Raw genomic sequence first — 15,803 nt, 5'->3', positions numbered from 1 at the left:
CATGACATGTCTCATTTTTTTTCTTCTTGGTACAACATTTGGAAGACAAAGTTCAGAGGGCTAGACACGTGATGTTATTATTATTATTTTTTTTGGATTGTTTTGCCTTTTATTGAGGTAAAACTTACATAATGCAAAATTCATCATTTTCACCAAAGTATACAATTCAGTGGCTTTTAGTACATTCACAGTGTTGTGCAGATATCACCACTATCTAGTTCCAGATCATTTTCATAATCCCTAAAGAAAACTCTGTTATCCGTTAAGCATTTATTCTGCATTCATTGTTTTTGTCGTTGTTGTTGTTTTTGAGACAGGGTCTTATACTCTGTCACCCAAGCTGGAGAGCTGTGGTGCTGTCATAGTGCACTGCAACCTCGAATTCCTGGCTCAAGTCATCCTCCCACTTCAGCCTCCCAAGTAGCTAAGGCTGCAAGCACACACCACCAGGCCTGGTTATATTTTTAATTTTGTACAGATGGGGTCTTGCTATGTTGCCCAAGTCAGTCCTGGCCTCAAACATTTCTCCCTTCATGACCTCCCAAAGCACCGAGATTATAGGTGTTAGTTACTGCACCTGGCCTTGCATTTGTTTTTACCCCTGAGGCCTGGCAACAGATTATCTGCTTCTGTTTCTATGGTTTGACTATTCTGGAAATTTCTGAGTGACTAGAATCATGTACTATGTGTTTTTTTGTGTCTGCCTGCTTTCACTTAGCATAATATTTTCAAGGTTCATCCATGCTGTAACATGTATCAATACTTCAATATTGTTATGATTCAATGATATTCCATTTTATGTATATTCATCATTTTGTTTATCTGTGAAACCACTGATTGACATTTGATTTGTCTCCAAAATTCGGCTATTGTGAAAACTCTGCTATGCACATTGGTTCACAAGATTTTGTTTAAACACCAATTTTTTTAAATTGCATTTTAGGTTTTGGGGTACATGTGAAGAACATGCAAGATTGTTGCATAGGTACACACATGGCAGTGTGATGTGCTACCTTCCTCCCCATCACCTATATCTGGCATTTCTCCCCATGCTATCTCTCTCCAACTCCCCACCCCTCACTGTCCCTCCCCTATTTCCCCGCCTACAGACCCCAATTTTTAATCTTTTTGGGTATATACCTAAGAATAGCATTTCTGAGTTATATGGTAATTCCATGTTTAACTTTTGAAGGAGCTGCCAAATTGTTTTTTTATAGGAGCTGCACAATTTTACCTTCTCACTGGCGATGCATGAAGGTTCTATTTTCTCTATATCATAGCCAATGTGTTATTTTCATTTTTAAAATTATAAAACATCCTGCTAGGTGTGAAGTAGTATCTTATTGTGGTTTATGTTTGCATTTCCCTAATGACTAATGATGTTGAGTATCTTCCTGTGTGCTTGTTGACATTCATATATCTTCTTTGGAGAAATATCTATTCAAGTTCTGTGCCCATTTTTAAACAGCTTTATTTGTTTTTTTGTTAAGTTGTAAGAGTTCTTTATATATTCTGAATAGTAGACTCTTATCAGTTATATGATTCACAACCCATTCTTTAGTTTCTTTTCATTTGCTTGACAGTGTTTTTCATGCACAAAAGTTTTCACTTATGATAATGTCCAATTTATATATTTTTTGTTGATGGTACTTTTGTTGTCATATCAAAAAATCCATTTCCAAATCTAAAATCATGAAGGCTTACTTATATGTTTTATTGTGAGAGTTTTATAGTTTTAGCTTTTACATTTAGGTCATTGATAACTTTGGATTAAGTTTTTGTATGTGATATGAGGTAAGGATCAACTTCATTCATTTACATGTAGATTTTTAGTTCTTCCAGTACCTTTTGTTTATGAGTTGATTCTCATTATTTTGTTGAGAATTTTTACATCTATATTCCTAAGGGATATTGGTCTATAGTTCTTTTTCTTGTGAAATCTTTTCTGGTTTGGTACGAGGTGAATGCTGGCCTGAAAGGATGGGCTAGGAGGTGTCCCCCCCTCTTTTATTATTTGGAAGAATTTGAGAAGAATTGGTGTTAAATCTTCTTTAAATGTAGCTGGAATTCATCAGTGAAGTTACTTGGTTCTGAAATTTTCTCTGGAGGTTCTGAGTTACTGATTCAATCTCTTTATTTTCTCTAGATATAGTCAGATTTTTATTTCTGTTTGAGGAAGTTTTGATAGCAGTGTCTTTATAGGAATTTGTCTATTTCATCAGGGTAGTCTAATTTTTGATGTAGAATTATTTCTATGATTCTTTTATAAGCTTTTTTTTAATCTATAAAGTTTGTAGCAAAGGCCCCCTGTTTTCACTTGACTTTTTTCCGATTTTTTCTTGATTGGTCTAACTAAAGATTTGTTAATTTTGTTCATCTTTTGAAATAATCAAATTTTGATTCCATTGCTTTTCTCTATCCTTTATTTCTGTTCTCTATTTTATTTATCTCCAAAGTAATCTTTCTTCTTTTCTTCTGCCTGTGGGTTTCATTAGTTTAATCTTATTTTTCCAGTTTTCTAAGGTATAAATTTAGGTTATTTATTTGAGATTTTTCTTCATTTTTAATGTTGATATTTACAGCTGTAAATTCCTCCTGAAGGACTGCTTTCACTGCACCGTTGAGTTTTAATATGTTCTGCTTTCATTTTCATTCATTACAGAGTGTTTTCTGATTTCCCTTCTAGTTTCTTCTGCAACTCATTGGTTTCTCTCAAGGCCGGTTTCTATGAATTTATTTTTTCCTAAAAATGGGCTGTACTTTCTTGTTTGTTTGCATTTTTCATTTTTGTGTTGAAAACATGGACATTTTAAACAGTATAATATTGTAACTCTAGAAATAAGATATTCCCATCACCCAGGATCTTTGTGTTTACTGCTTATTGTGGTTCTTTTTTGTTGTTCAGTGACCTTGCTAAACTAATTTTGTAAAGCCTGTATTTTTTGTTTTGGGTGGCCACTGAAATGTGTGATTGTTAGTTTAGTAGTACTTTAGTGACTTGACAGAGGTTTCCCTAAACTCCTGGAACAAAAAAACAAGAAACAAAACAAAACTTCCGGTCTTTGTAGTTTGGTTATATATTGGTGCTCCTCTGCTGTTTAGCTAGGCAGTTTATAATTCTGCCCTATTCTTCCTTCTTGCTTGCATGGAGGCTCAATCTAGCCAGAGGTAAGGGCTTACGGTCTTGTCAGGTCCTTTCTGAGCATACATCCCACCTTGGTTATGTGCTTGGACTTCTAGGTTCCCTTAACCATACAGTAGCTTTCCCCAGCTCTTACTGTCCCCAGATATTTCCTTCCCAGTCTTTCTGTCTCAGGCTTTCAGGCCAGTGTATTTCTTGCCCCTACTTTTCCCTCTTACCCACCAGGCAGCAGGTAATATATCTGGCTTTAAATGCTTAGGAAAAACACCATGTGTGAAGCAGCTTCAGCCCTTAGAGAAACTCCTATGCAGATCAACCAATGGCAAGTCCTCAAGCCCCTCCCTCTGGGTGCTATCACACAGGTTAAAACACGCAATTAAAATTTGGTAAGATATAAGGTCTATACTGTTTCCTATGGTGTGTTTGACCTGCACCAGGAATGCAGACCACTATCTTTAAGACTGTTGTGGAGCTGAGGAGTATAAAATAGTATCAACAGGGTAAATTGATATGCCACAGAGCTCTCTTACCAAAGTTCTGCAGTTGTTCTCTTCACTAAGCATTTCCTTGTTGTTGTAAGTTTTTATTAGATTCCACAGTTATTAAAAAAATTGATTCTGATGGTTTGCCAGTTTATTAACTGCTTCTATCATTGCTTTCACACTGTAATGACAGAATTGAATTGTTGTGACTATATAGTTTATAAAGCCAAAAAAATTTACTATTTGGTCTTTAAAGGAAACATTTGGAACCTCTAGTCTATAAATCTATATTTAGAATTTACATACAAATATTTGTTTCATTAATGTATTAATGACTAAATTGGTAGATGAATGGATGAATGAGTACATCCAAAGTATTTATATTTCAGCATATGGTAATCAAACATTGATATCTACATGCATCTTGTTAAGTTTAAATAAAAATTTAGAAAATCACAGTAATTTATTAATCATCTTTGGAGTTGCTCTTTTCACCTATAGGTTACTATGGAAATATAGGAATGGTGATAGTCAATTGAAATCAATAAACATGCCAATAAAACACATATATTACTATTGGGGCTCATTCCCATGGTATTTATAAGCTGTCCCCCCCCCCTTGATCACATCATAACTTATGTGTGCTAAATCTACCCATGTGTTGCTTATTAGAGTAATGAGTTGACAACTGGTTTGTGAAAGAAACATTTATCTTTGCTGAAAATCTTCATTTATTCTGCTTGTATTTCTTTGTAAACATTAGTTAGATTTCTTGGGTGTTTTTCATCATTCAAGAAGAACACCTTTTACCTATAATTAAAGTAAACCTACCCATGAACATTTTATGTAATAAAAATTTTTAGTTTAGGTGCCTGAAATGTAATAAAAATACTGTTAAACAGGGTTGAAATGAATGTTAAAACTGGTAACTATAACTTGCTGTTTATACTATTTAGTAAAGCAGACTTTTCAAATGTTTATGCTCTGTGCTTTGATGAGAGGACAGCAAGTGATGATTTGGAAAAATTCAAGTAAAGCATGGTCTAGGTAGAAAGGGAAACAAACAAAAAACCCCAGACCAAATCTAACCAAACAAAAAAGTGCAGAGAGTTATCCTTTGTTCCATCTCCTTAACCTTGCTGTCCATAGTAATATCCTTTCATCCTTAATCTCCCTTTTAAAAGTGTGACTCTCCCCTCCGCATTCTCCTGAGCACCTCTTCAGCGCTTTGGGGCAAGATGTTGAGGTCTGTTTTGTTTTGTTCTTGTTAAGGGGTAAGTCCAGTTGTTTTAATAAACCAATTCACCTTCCTCAAGAGCATCATTGTTCCACTCTTTCTGTTGCCCATTCATTAACCTTTTACTTTCAATCAGCTTAACATCTGCCTTGATTTCCATACCCTATAAAAACTAGATTGCCCTCTTATTATTTATGATTTAATACCTTCAGTGAGAGGACAGTGATAAGATATAGGCATTCTGAACACACTGCTCAGAAAATAGAAGGAAATAAAGTATTCTCAGGAAAATATGAATTGTTCAGATTTATTTCAATTGCCATAATATTGTTTTAATCTTAGATTATTATTTTTATAACCATTATATCTTTTTTATTTAGCCAATAGGGATGCTATTTTTAAAAAAAAAGTTTTTTGGCGTTTTTTTGTTCGTCTGTTTTGTTTGTCAACCCTAAGTTCATTAAGGGGGGAAAAAGGACCATTAGGTATATTTTCTAAATGCATTGATATCTTTAAAAAACTGGAGTTTCAGCTGTTGCCACAAATCAATTTTACAAGTTCTTTTGGTCTTAAGAATAAATTCAGAACATGACTGGGGTTACCTGAATAAACCTGTCTATTTTTCAAAATAAATCATTTGTGGGCTACAGCATCTTACGTTCTGAGATTCACCACAATACTCTAAAACAAGATACATGCCACTGTTTCTCAAAAATGTAGCCTGTAGCCAGGCGCACTTTGGGAGGCCGAGGCGGGTGGATCACGAGGTCAAGAGATCGAGACCATGGTGAAACCCCACCTCTACTAAAAAAACACAAAAATTAGCTGGGTGTGGTGGCATGCGGCTGTAGTCCCAGCTACTTGGGAAGCTGAGGCTGGAGAATTGCTTGAACCCAGGAAGTGGAGATTGCAGTGAGCCGAGATCGCGCCACTGCACTCCATCCTGGCGCCTGGAGACAGAGCAAGACTCCGTTTCAAAAAAAAAAATGTAGCCTGTGCAAACATTTCACATTCCACTTCTGATAATTAATGAAGCAAAGTAGATGTGTAAATAAATACAGGGTAATATATAATTGGTAGAGATTTCAAATTCACCACTAGATTGGGAGTTCCAGGAGGGCAGGAATTTTTCTGTTGTTCTGATTTGTCTTTCATAGTTCAGTGTTGTATGCCTAGCACCTAGAAGAGTGCTGGGACAGAGTAAGAGTTCAATATATGCTTGGGTAAATACATCAGTTAGTCTTATCATTGTAATAGCAGGGAATATTTAATACACATCACATTAAAATTACTTTGCATTTTAATGTCCTTATGTTTTAAGTAGCACAAGTAAGATACTGATATCTCAGGGTTAACCTGTAAAAAAGATAATTGAGCCCTAGATAAGAGCTGAGAGATACATGAGTTTGATGCTTTAAAAATTATTAAAAGTTTTATTATATTTAAATAAAACATTTTTATTCCCTCAACCTTAAAACATATTTTACTTTTTCAGAACTTCATTTTGGATTCATTCTGTGCCAAATCCCAGTCTAATGCAGATAAAAATACATGAATTATTGGGTTCCTTAAAACTAGAATTGATAGTAGAAATGCTGACAAATCCTTATTACAGATGCCAGTGGAATGAAGTGCCTTTACCTCTAGTAAATGCTGATGTGGAGATTTAAGACTATATGAAAAATCAGTGAAGTTGCCCAGGAGAGTTTTATCATATTATTCATTGAACTTGGTATGTGCTACAGTAATTGCTTCTGGTACCATTTTTCTTTTCTTACATGAGGTTATTATTTATGCTTTGCCATGTGAAACAGAGAAAGAGAGTTTAAAGGAGAGTCATAACTTGATGTAAAACTATCCTGTGATACACTGTAGCTGGAGATAGGAATCACAGCAAGAAAACTGCTTCTTACTTATCAGAATTAAATATGGGAAGAGTGATATTTGACATTGTAGAGATCCATAAATACTAAAAAGATGCATTCAAACCACACATATTTTTTTTCTAGTGATGTGCAAGCCTGTTTAAGACATATATCTAAGTAGGTTTTTTAATCTCAGTGGGCCCAACAAATTTATTTGCCTATTACAGAAGTTTTCTTATTAGCTTATAGGTGAAGGAAATCAAATTAACAGATAGGAGGCTAGTAGGATGAGTTAGATTAATAAGATTTAAAAAGCATAATGACTTTTATAATTATATTGCTATTTTCACTCCTTACACATATATATCTTTCATATGCTTCACACACTCCTAACTAATCACCAACAGTCATATTTTATCCAGTGTTCAAGTCAGCTTCTGTGAAAAATAAATGAAAATTATTTTTGAATATAATTTAATTTAAAATATAGACAATTATAATTTAACAGTGCAAACAGAAGAAAAGTGTTTTTAGATATTCATATGTTGCTACCTAAATCTCATGGGTTTAATATGTGCTATTTTCACAAATTCTTATTTTACTTTCATAAATTCTTTTCTTACTACTTATTTCTTTCTATAAAGTTATCTTAATTACATTGTTCAATAATTAATACCATTTTATATGCAATATAGCCAAGTGGCTAATCCCAGCTGATTAAAAAAAGTCATACAACAGGTGTTTAATTATTTAATGAACTGTGTACAGTTTTGTATTCACATGAAGTTTGAAAATGGTCACTAAGAATTATTTAATCAAGGAAGCATGGGAGAGATGGGTAAGTGGTCCAGCAGTCAGCCTGCCTAAGTTGTATGCTGGCTATTGACTATGGGCAAAAAAAAAAAAAAAAAAATCTTAACACCCCCCCTTTTTCTCAGTTTTTTCATAATAGAAATAGTATTACTAACCTCACATAGTTGTTATGGAGAATAAATTCAAGTAAAGCATTTTGAACAGGGTTTGACACATAGTAAGTGCTTAGGAAATGTTAAATAGTACTGTTGCCTAGTCATTGAGGTTGACGAATTGCCAACCTTGGTTACTTTTAAGTAAAGCAAAACAAAACAAAACAAACCATGTATTCAAAAATCATAACCTAAGTGAAACAAAAGTATGAATTCAGTAGAGCTAATTTATACGTATATGCTTTGTTTCCCATTCCACCAACCCAGAATTCTGTCTTTCCCCTTCTCTGCAGGAAAATATGATATTGCCCTCAAGTTCTTAACCCTCTGCACATGGGTTAGTGACCTAGATTTGTTATCATCATGCCTGAGCCCCATAGGGGAACTTACCTGTCTAAATTTTTTCCTTCAAGTTCAGGTTCCCCTGGTGTCCCTAGTTGACCAGAGCAATCTGTTTCGATTCAATACATTTCAGCAGTCATTTTATTGGTAAGACTGCTATGTGCCAGTTGATGTTTGGTGCTTTTAAAGCAAAATTCAGTAACCATTTTGCCCCGTAAATTGCTCAAGTCTAGTTCAGAAGACTTATATGTAAATCAACACTCACTACTCAGTATGATAAATGCTATGGTAAAAGTGTTCGAAAGTTGTGGGAACACCAGAAAAAGAAACACCTAAATATATCTGAAATGTGAACACTCAGTACCAGAAAGCTGTTTGACCATAGGGCTTCTTCTTTTTCTAAGATAACAAGGGCATGTAAACTATGATCTATGGAAATGGGTTATCTAACTTGAAACACTAGCAGACCAGAAAGAGTAGTGAGGGAAATGAGTATGATAACCTCTTGGGTGGAAGGACACTACATCTGTCATATTTGCAGTACTTTGCATACCCCTGGCGAATAAAGTTTATATGTAATCAAATGGTACATAAAAATCAGACAAGATCCTAACTGTTCTTTTACTTATGATAAGCTCACCTATGTAACTTTGGATGTAGTTAACAGATTAATTTCTGATTCCCATCTAATTCAACTTAAAAATCCAGCATAAATAGTTTTCTCCCAAATGGTCTTATGGTATAGAAAGCAACCTAAAATAGTGGAAAAGGAAGGTATTGTGGAATTTGAAAAACCTATGTTCAAAACACTTATTTGGTTGGCTCTTCTAAGCTATGTGACCTGGGAAAGTTACTTAACCTCTATGAAAATTTAAATGGCCAATGAAAATAATCCCAATAAGACTGCATTGAAGCATATGAAAAAATGCTCAACATCATATGGCATTAGGGAATTGCAAATTAAAACAACAATGAGACATCACTGTATACCTATTAGAATGATCAAAATCCAGAACACTGACAGCACCAAATGCTAGCAAGAATGTGGAGCAACAAAAGCTCTAATTTCTTATTGGAGGGAATGCAAAATGGAACTTCCACTTTAGAAGACAGTTTGGCAGTTTCTTTCAAAACTAAGCATGCCCTTACCATATGATCTTGCAATCATGCACCTTGGTATTTACCCAAATAAACCAAAAACTTATGTCCATGCAAAAACCAGCACATGGATGTTTATAGCAACTTTATTTATAATTGCCCAGACTTGGAAGCAATCAAAATTTTCTCCAGTGGGTGAGTGGACAAATAAACTGTGGGATATTCACACTATGTAATACTATTCAGCACAAAACAGATATGAGCTATCAAGCCATGAAAATACATGGAGGAAACTTAAATGCTTATTACTAAGTGAAAGAAAACAATCTAAAAGGCCACATTCCAACTATGTGACATTCTGGAAAAGGCAAAACTCTGGAGCTATTGAAAAGATTAATGGTTGCTAGGAGTTAGAGTAGAGAAAAGAAAGAATACCTAAAGCACAGAGAATATTTAGGGTAGTGATACAATTTTGTATTGATACTACAATGGTGGATGCATGCCATTATACATTTGTCAAAACTCGTAAAATAGACAACACCAAGAATGTGCCCATGATGTAAAGTATGGACTCAGTGGTAATGGTGTGCCAGTGAAGATCCATCAGTTGTGTACATGTACTGATTTGGTGTTGGATGTTGATAGTAGGGTAGATGAGGCCTCTGGGAGGGTAGGGTGTATATGGGAAATGTCTGTACCTTATGCTCTGTTTGCTGTGAAAAATTAAGTCTATTAATAATTAATTAATTTGAGACAGAGTCTTGCTCTGTCATCCAGGCTAGAGTATAATGGCACGATCTTGGCTCACTACAACCTCTGCCTCCTGGGTTCAAGCGATTCCCCTGCCTCAGCCTCCCAAGTAGCTGAGAGTAAAGGGGCACGCCACCATGCCCAGCTAATTTTTTGTATTTTGGTAGAGCTGGAGTTTCACCATATTGGCCAAGATGGTATCGATCTCCTGACCTCGTGATCCTCCCACCTCGACTTCCTAAAGTGCTGGCATGAGCCACTGCGCCCGGCCTAAGTTTTGTATTTTTAGTAGAGGTGGGGTTTCACAACGTTGACCATGTTGGTCTCAAACTCCTGACCACAAGTGATTCATCCATGTCGGCCTCCTAAAGTTCTGGGATTACAGGGGTGAGCTACTACACCCATCTTAAGTCTACTATTTTTTTAAAAATCCATGAGAAATTATCGAGAAGCTGAAATAATGAAATTATATTAAGAATCTGATTTTTGCGAGGTTTGTTTTAATTAATTCCCCAAACAACTTTAAATGTATTGTTAAATATATTTAGAGATGAGAAAATTGAGTTATAGAAGTCACTAATTTATCAATAATTTATCCAATTAGCATTTACTGAGTGCCTACTATGTGCTAGGCATTATATTAAGCATGGAATATATTATCATGAGTTCATATGGGTGTTATATTTTAGGAAAGTGAGACAAAAACTCAGTAGTAAGCCAACAAATAAAACAATTGAAAATGACTTAGCTACTGTGAAAAATAAATATTGAGATAGAGAATAACAGAGAAAATTCTCTTTAAGTAGAACCAAAGTAAACATTTTATATTTAACTTGAGACTTAAAGGAAGAAAAACAGCTCACCATTTGAAGAGCAGTATAGACAACAACAGGTAAAAGGCTTTGAGATGGAAAATAGCTTTGTATTTGCGAAACTGGTAGAAAGCAGGATACCTAGACCTTATGGAGAAGAAGATAGAGCTGGAGAGGAAAAGATAAGTTTTAAGCCTTTATGATGAATATTTTATTTATTTAACACATGCACCTTGAGCACCAACTGATTGTCAGTCATTTTCTTCTATGCACTGAGATAAATTAATTAATGAACATAATCTGTAATTCCTCTATACTGATGGGTTTGTGTCATAATAGGGGAAAAATAGCACCTACATCAAAAGATAAATAAATAAAACTTCAGATGGGATGAGTGCTATGAGCAAAACAAAGCAGGTACCTTGGAGAAAAGAGGTAATATATACCTGTGGTTTCTCTGAAGTGGTGAAATTTGAGCACAGGCTTAAATGATGGGGCAACAACCATGTGAAGGCCTTAGGATAGATCTTCCCTGTCAGTTAAAAAAAAAAAAAAAAAAAAAAAAAAAGGCAGTTCAAAGAGCAAAGACCTCGAGTTAGAAATGAGGTTGGCAAGTTTGAAGATGAAAATGAAGGCCAATGCCTGGAACAAAATGAGAAAGAAAGGGAATAGAAGCTAAGGTCAAAGAGGATAGGACCTGGAAGGCCAGGGTAAGCAGTTCTTACTTTACTCCAGTTTTCATGAAAAGCTGCTGTTGGTTTTTAAGCAAATGCATAATAAAAGCAGATTTAATCTTTACAAGATTGCTACAACTTTCTGGGGAGAATGGACTGTGGGGGATAGAAATGGAAAGTAAGAGAGGTACTTATAACAGGAATTCAGATGAGAAATAAAGGTTACATGAACCATAATGCTAGCATGGGCAGTGTAAAGAAATTAGTGGATTCAGAATATATTTTGAGGGGAGAACTTACATGATTTACAAAAGATAGGACAAAGTGATTGCCTGACTTTTGACTTAATCCATTTTGTGAGTTGTGAAGCCTTTTACCAAGATGAGAGCAAGTGGTAGAACAAGTTTTAGGACCCCTGGCAATGAAGTTGAATGTTATTCTAAACACCTTGGGAATCTATGTGATGATTTCAAGTAGCAGTGGGGAGATAATTAAGTGTATCCTTTAATAAGATCCCTTCTGTTGCTGTGGAGCAAATGAGCTAAAAGAAAGGGAAGCAAAGATGATGCCTTAGTGACTGGCTTAAGTAGCAGAGTAAATGATGGTGCCATTTTTAAAAGCAGAGAAAACAGAAAAAGTGTAAAAGTCTTGGGGAAAACAAGAAGTATATCTGGGACACGTTAAATGTGAGACATAAAATCTTGTCTATGAGACATAAAATCACGCTGACAGTGCTATTGGGTATGTGTGCCTAAGACTTGCAAGAAGTGGGAGGCTAATATATAAATTTTGAGGTCATCAGGATAAAGATGTTACTGAGTTTGATGTATGTGGATCAGAAAAAAATAGGAATAAAATTTAAGAAAAGGGGATAGGGCTCATAACTAATTTTAGGAACATCAACATTTAACTGAGAAATTATAATAATGGCCCATAGAATTTAGGGCCGGATAATGAAGTGGGGTTAGGAGGGATTGATAGATAGTAGGGAAATATGACTTCACTGAATCGGGGATCTTTATGCTATTGAAGAGCATAAGTGTTGGTGTGATTTAATAATGAGTGGGATGAATGGGCTATTAGAAATCCCAACTAATTTTCTGACAAATGCAGGCTTCAGTTGTGATCATGGGGAAGAGAGATTAGATTTCAATGAGGAAAATAATTTGGTAATTGAGGAAATAAAAGAATTAAGAGACCAGCCATGTTGGATAATTTATGTAGGTGGATTTTGAATATGCAGAGAATATTAAGAATTAGAAAAAGGAGTAAAATTACCATCCAGTAGTCAAATATTTGAAAAGTAAAGGTTTCTCTTCCTACTTTATAAAACTTTTGAACCAGATTTCATTGAATGTCAGCAATTGTAAAGAGATCGCCTGGTCTGGCAGAGTTGCATGAGCCTCAGAGGAGCAGAAGTTATTGCACAAAACAGGGGAACAAATGGTGTGAGGACAGCAATGGGGGCAGGGAAAATATCAAATGTGCCTCTGTTCCCAAGGGATGTGGAGGTAACTGAAAATAGTCTCCAGAAAAGAGAGCTGAAGGCTAAGCAATGTCATCAGGGTACTGTCCAGCAGAGCAGTGAGATAAAATGGTCATTCTGAAAATTAGGTATAGATATGGAGCAATGTGCCAGTTTCTGACCAGGACTTTAACACACAGTGGCAGTGTTTAGAAGGGTCAGAATCACAGGAGGTGAAGCTGGAGGGTACACACAACAGTATAGAGATACGGTAAGTCCACAGGGATGGGAAGAAAGATGGAAATAATCTTGATTATTTCTGAGATGAGTGTGAGCAACCTGACACATGACTGACATGTGTAAAACATTTTTAGGCATGATAGCTCTCATGGGATGAATGTTGTTCTCCAGGAGTTGAGGAAGAGGGCGAACACGTTCCTAGGTGGACTGGCATGGCTGTTTCCTAAGTTTTCTCAATCTGTAATAGCTTCCTTTAAGAGAATAGAGGCTTTGACCATGTGCACATAGTGAATAGTAGAACCAGTTGTTGCATATTGGTTTATTCATAGCAGCATCATGTGCTACCATACCATGTGCGAGTGCCTTCAATAAAATGTGCTAATGTGTGGAATCTTTTTGCACTTAAACATACAAATTTCTTATGGGGCCTAATTTATAGAGTCTCAGAAAATTTGGCTCCTCACCCTTTTTTTATTCTCATCTTGTTCAAGCAACTAACTCACTTACTGGATGTGACTTCTGTCACACTGTTGCCTATTATCCTCTTCCTGAAACACTCCAGTGTTATGTTGGTCTCAGGGCTTTTTATCATGCTGTATCCTTGGCCTGAAATACTCTGTTCTCAGAGTTACATGTGTCTAGACTCCTTCTCATCTGTTGGATTATACCTCATCTCTTACCTTCTCAGAAAAGGCTTTCAGAAAATTACTTGATTTTGTTTCTCTTATCTTACCAAGTACCTTGCAATTGTTTTCTTTCCTATGATCTATTTTATGTTTTTATATCACTTAGGAGGATCTGACAATATATGCTGTATTTGTTTAAACATTTGTTAACTGTTTTTCTTCTCTTTATCATGAACTTCATAGCTAAAGGATCTCCATTTATATAGAAGAGGGCTAGCTTACAATAGATGCTGCATAAAATGATGCTGGATGAATGCATAAGCACTTGATATAGGTCACTTTCTTCTTTATTAAAATAAACAACTACTTTTTAAGCTATAATTAAATATAGTAGTTGTAATATTCATGGTTGTTGGGACAAAATGTGACAATATATATAAAAAATTCCCACTCCAATTCTTCGCACATAGTAGACAATTAATCAACAATTTTTTTTCATTCACTTTATCCATAGATCCCATGGAAACAGCATACCAGATATTGATTAAATGATATAATTCAAATTGGGATATTATAATCATGATAAAATTACATGCCATATATATTATATGGTATATATTGCATATCACATTATTTGTTATATGTAATATTAATATAAGATTTATGGTATAAGTTATAAGATATACCATATTTTTATTATATAATCATGGTGGTGGGATTATAATAATTAAGTATATTTTTGTAAAGCACTACTATTCCCTACAAAACTTGAATTTCCTTTTAATATTCTAGGCTTTATAATTAGAAGAAAATAAAGTTGACCATTGTCCTAAATTAATGAGAAGTTTTCTTTCGTCTAAGAAGAGCTGTAATTCTGATGGCAAGTTTCATGATTAACTGTTACCTCTTTTCTTCTTATTCAATATTTTCAGGAAGAACCCTATGTCCTTTTTAAGAAGTCTGACAAACCTCTCTATGGTAATGATCGATTTGAAGGCTACTGCATTGATCTCCTCAGAGAGTTATCTACAATCCTTGGCTTCACATATGAAATTAGACTTGTGGAAGATGGGAAATATGGAGCCCAAGATGATGCCAATGGACAGTGGAATGGAATGGTTCGTGAACTAATTGATCATGTGAGTCCCTTTCCCTCATTATTTATTAGTTTGTTATGTTGCTACAAGATTAACTCTTTTTTCTTGATGTCTGTGGGTAATAATTACAAAGAATAGTGATATATTTCAAACATGTATTTCCTTCAATAATTTATTCAAGCTAGATAGTATTTGTCACTAAACATAAAGAATCTAAGAGGGATATATAGTCCTATATGTGTAAACTGATTAAGTTTTCCACAAAACTGAGAGATGGAGCATTATCACTTTTGATTATTAACTCTCGAAGAGATACTTCCCAAGTCCTTGAGAAAGGCTTTCTTGGGCATAAAGCTGAAAAGAGGCTTAAATTATCTTTTAAAGGAGTTATATGCATTTGGAAGAGAGAGGGAGAAAGGACTTATAGCTATGAGTTTTTAAAGTAAATATTCTAAGAAAAGGAGGTGTAGAGGGGTATTTCTTTCCTTGTTTTCAAGGAAAGAATTGAATTGAAAGAATTAGGCCTTTTAGTATTTCTAATTAGCCCTGGCACTTGCAAGTCTTTGCTATTTTAGAATAACGTATTTGCCACCTTCTTATTCTCTCTCTTCTTTGGTTTGGTGTAATCTTTCAAATTCATTATGATCTAACTAAGATGGTTCTTGGAGGTACAATATGAAGATGCAACTTCAGACAGACATCTTAATTTTAAAAAGTATAATTTATAAATTTAGAAGAAGAGGAGGCTTTATTTCTTAGAAAGGGTTGTAGCATGCAGGGTGGCCATTCAGACAGGTTGGGAAGCATAGTCTCTTGTTGGAAGCCAAAACAAACACTTTGAGGGAAGGGCAAAAAGAACAAGAATTTATGCTAAGCATGTGAATTTATATATATATATATATATTCACAAATATATGTATCTATACATATATATATTCACATATATATGTATGTATACATATATATATGTATATATATGTGAATATATATATGTGTATATATATATTC

General features: G+C 34.8%; 1 protein-coding gene across 7 annotated transcripts in view; it reads left to right on the top strand.

Annotated features, from left to right (window-relative positions):
• The window catches only part of GRIK2 (glutamate ionotropic receptor kainate type subunit 2), a 728,978-nt gene that overhangs the window by 470,718 nt on the left and 242,457 nt on the right, over positions 1 to 15,803 (top strand). For all 7 annotated transcript variants that reach the window (XM_032275168.1, XM_032275169.1, XM_032275170.1 and 4 more), the window contains one exon: positions 14,631 to 14,837. In XM_032275168.1, coding sequence (XP_032131059.1) covers positions 14,631 to 14,837 — 207 coding nt within the window. The remainder of the gene's footprint in view (positions 1 to 14,630; positions 14,838 to 15,803) is intronic.

The sequence above is a fragment of the Sapajus apella genome, unplaced genomic scaffold (genome assembly GCF_009761245.1).
Source record: "Sapajus apella isolate SASKATOON/1434 unplaced genomic scaffold, GSC_monkey_1.0 scaffold6, whole genome shotgun sequence".
Taxonomy (NCBI): domain Eukaryota; kingdom Metazoa; phylum Chordata; class Mammalia; order Primates; family Cebidae; genus Sapajus; species Sapajus apella.
Note: the sequence above shows the minus strand (reverse complement) of the source record. Positions and strands in the feature narration are given on the sequence as shown.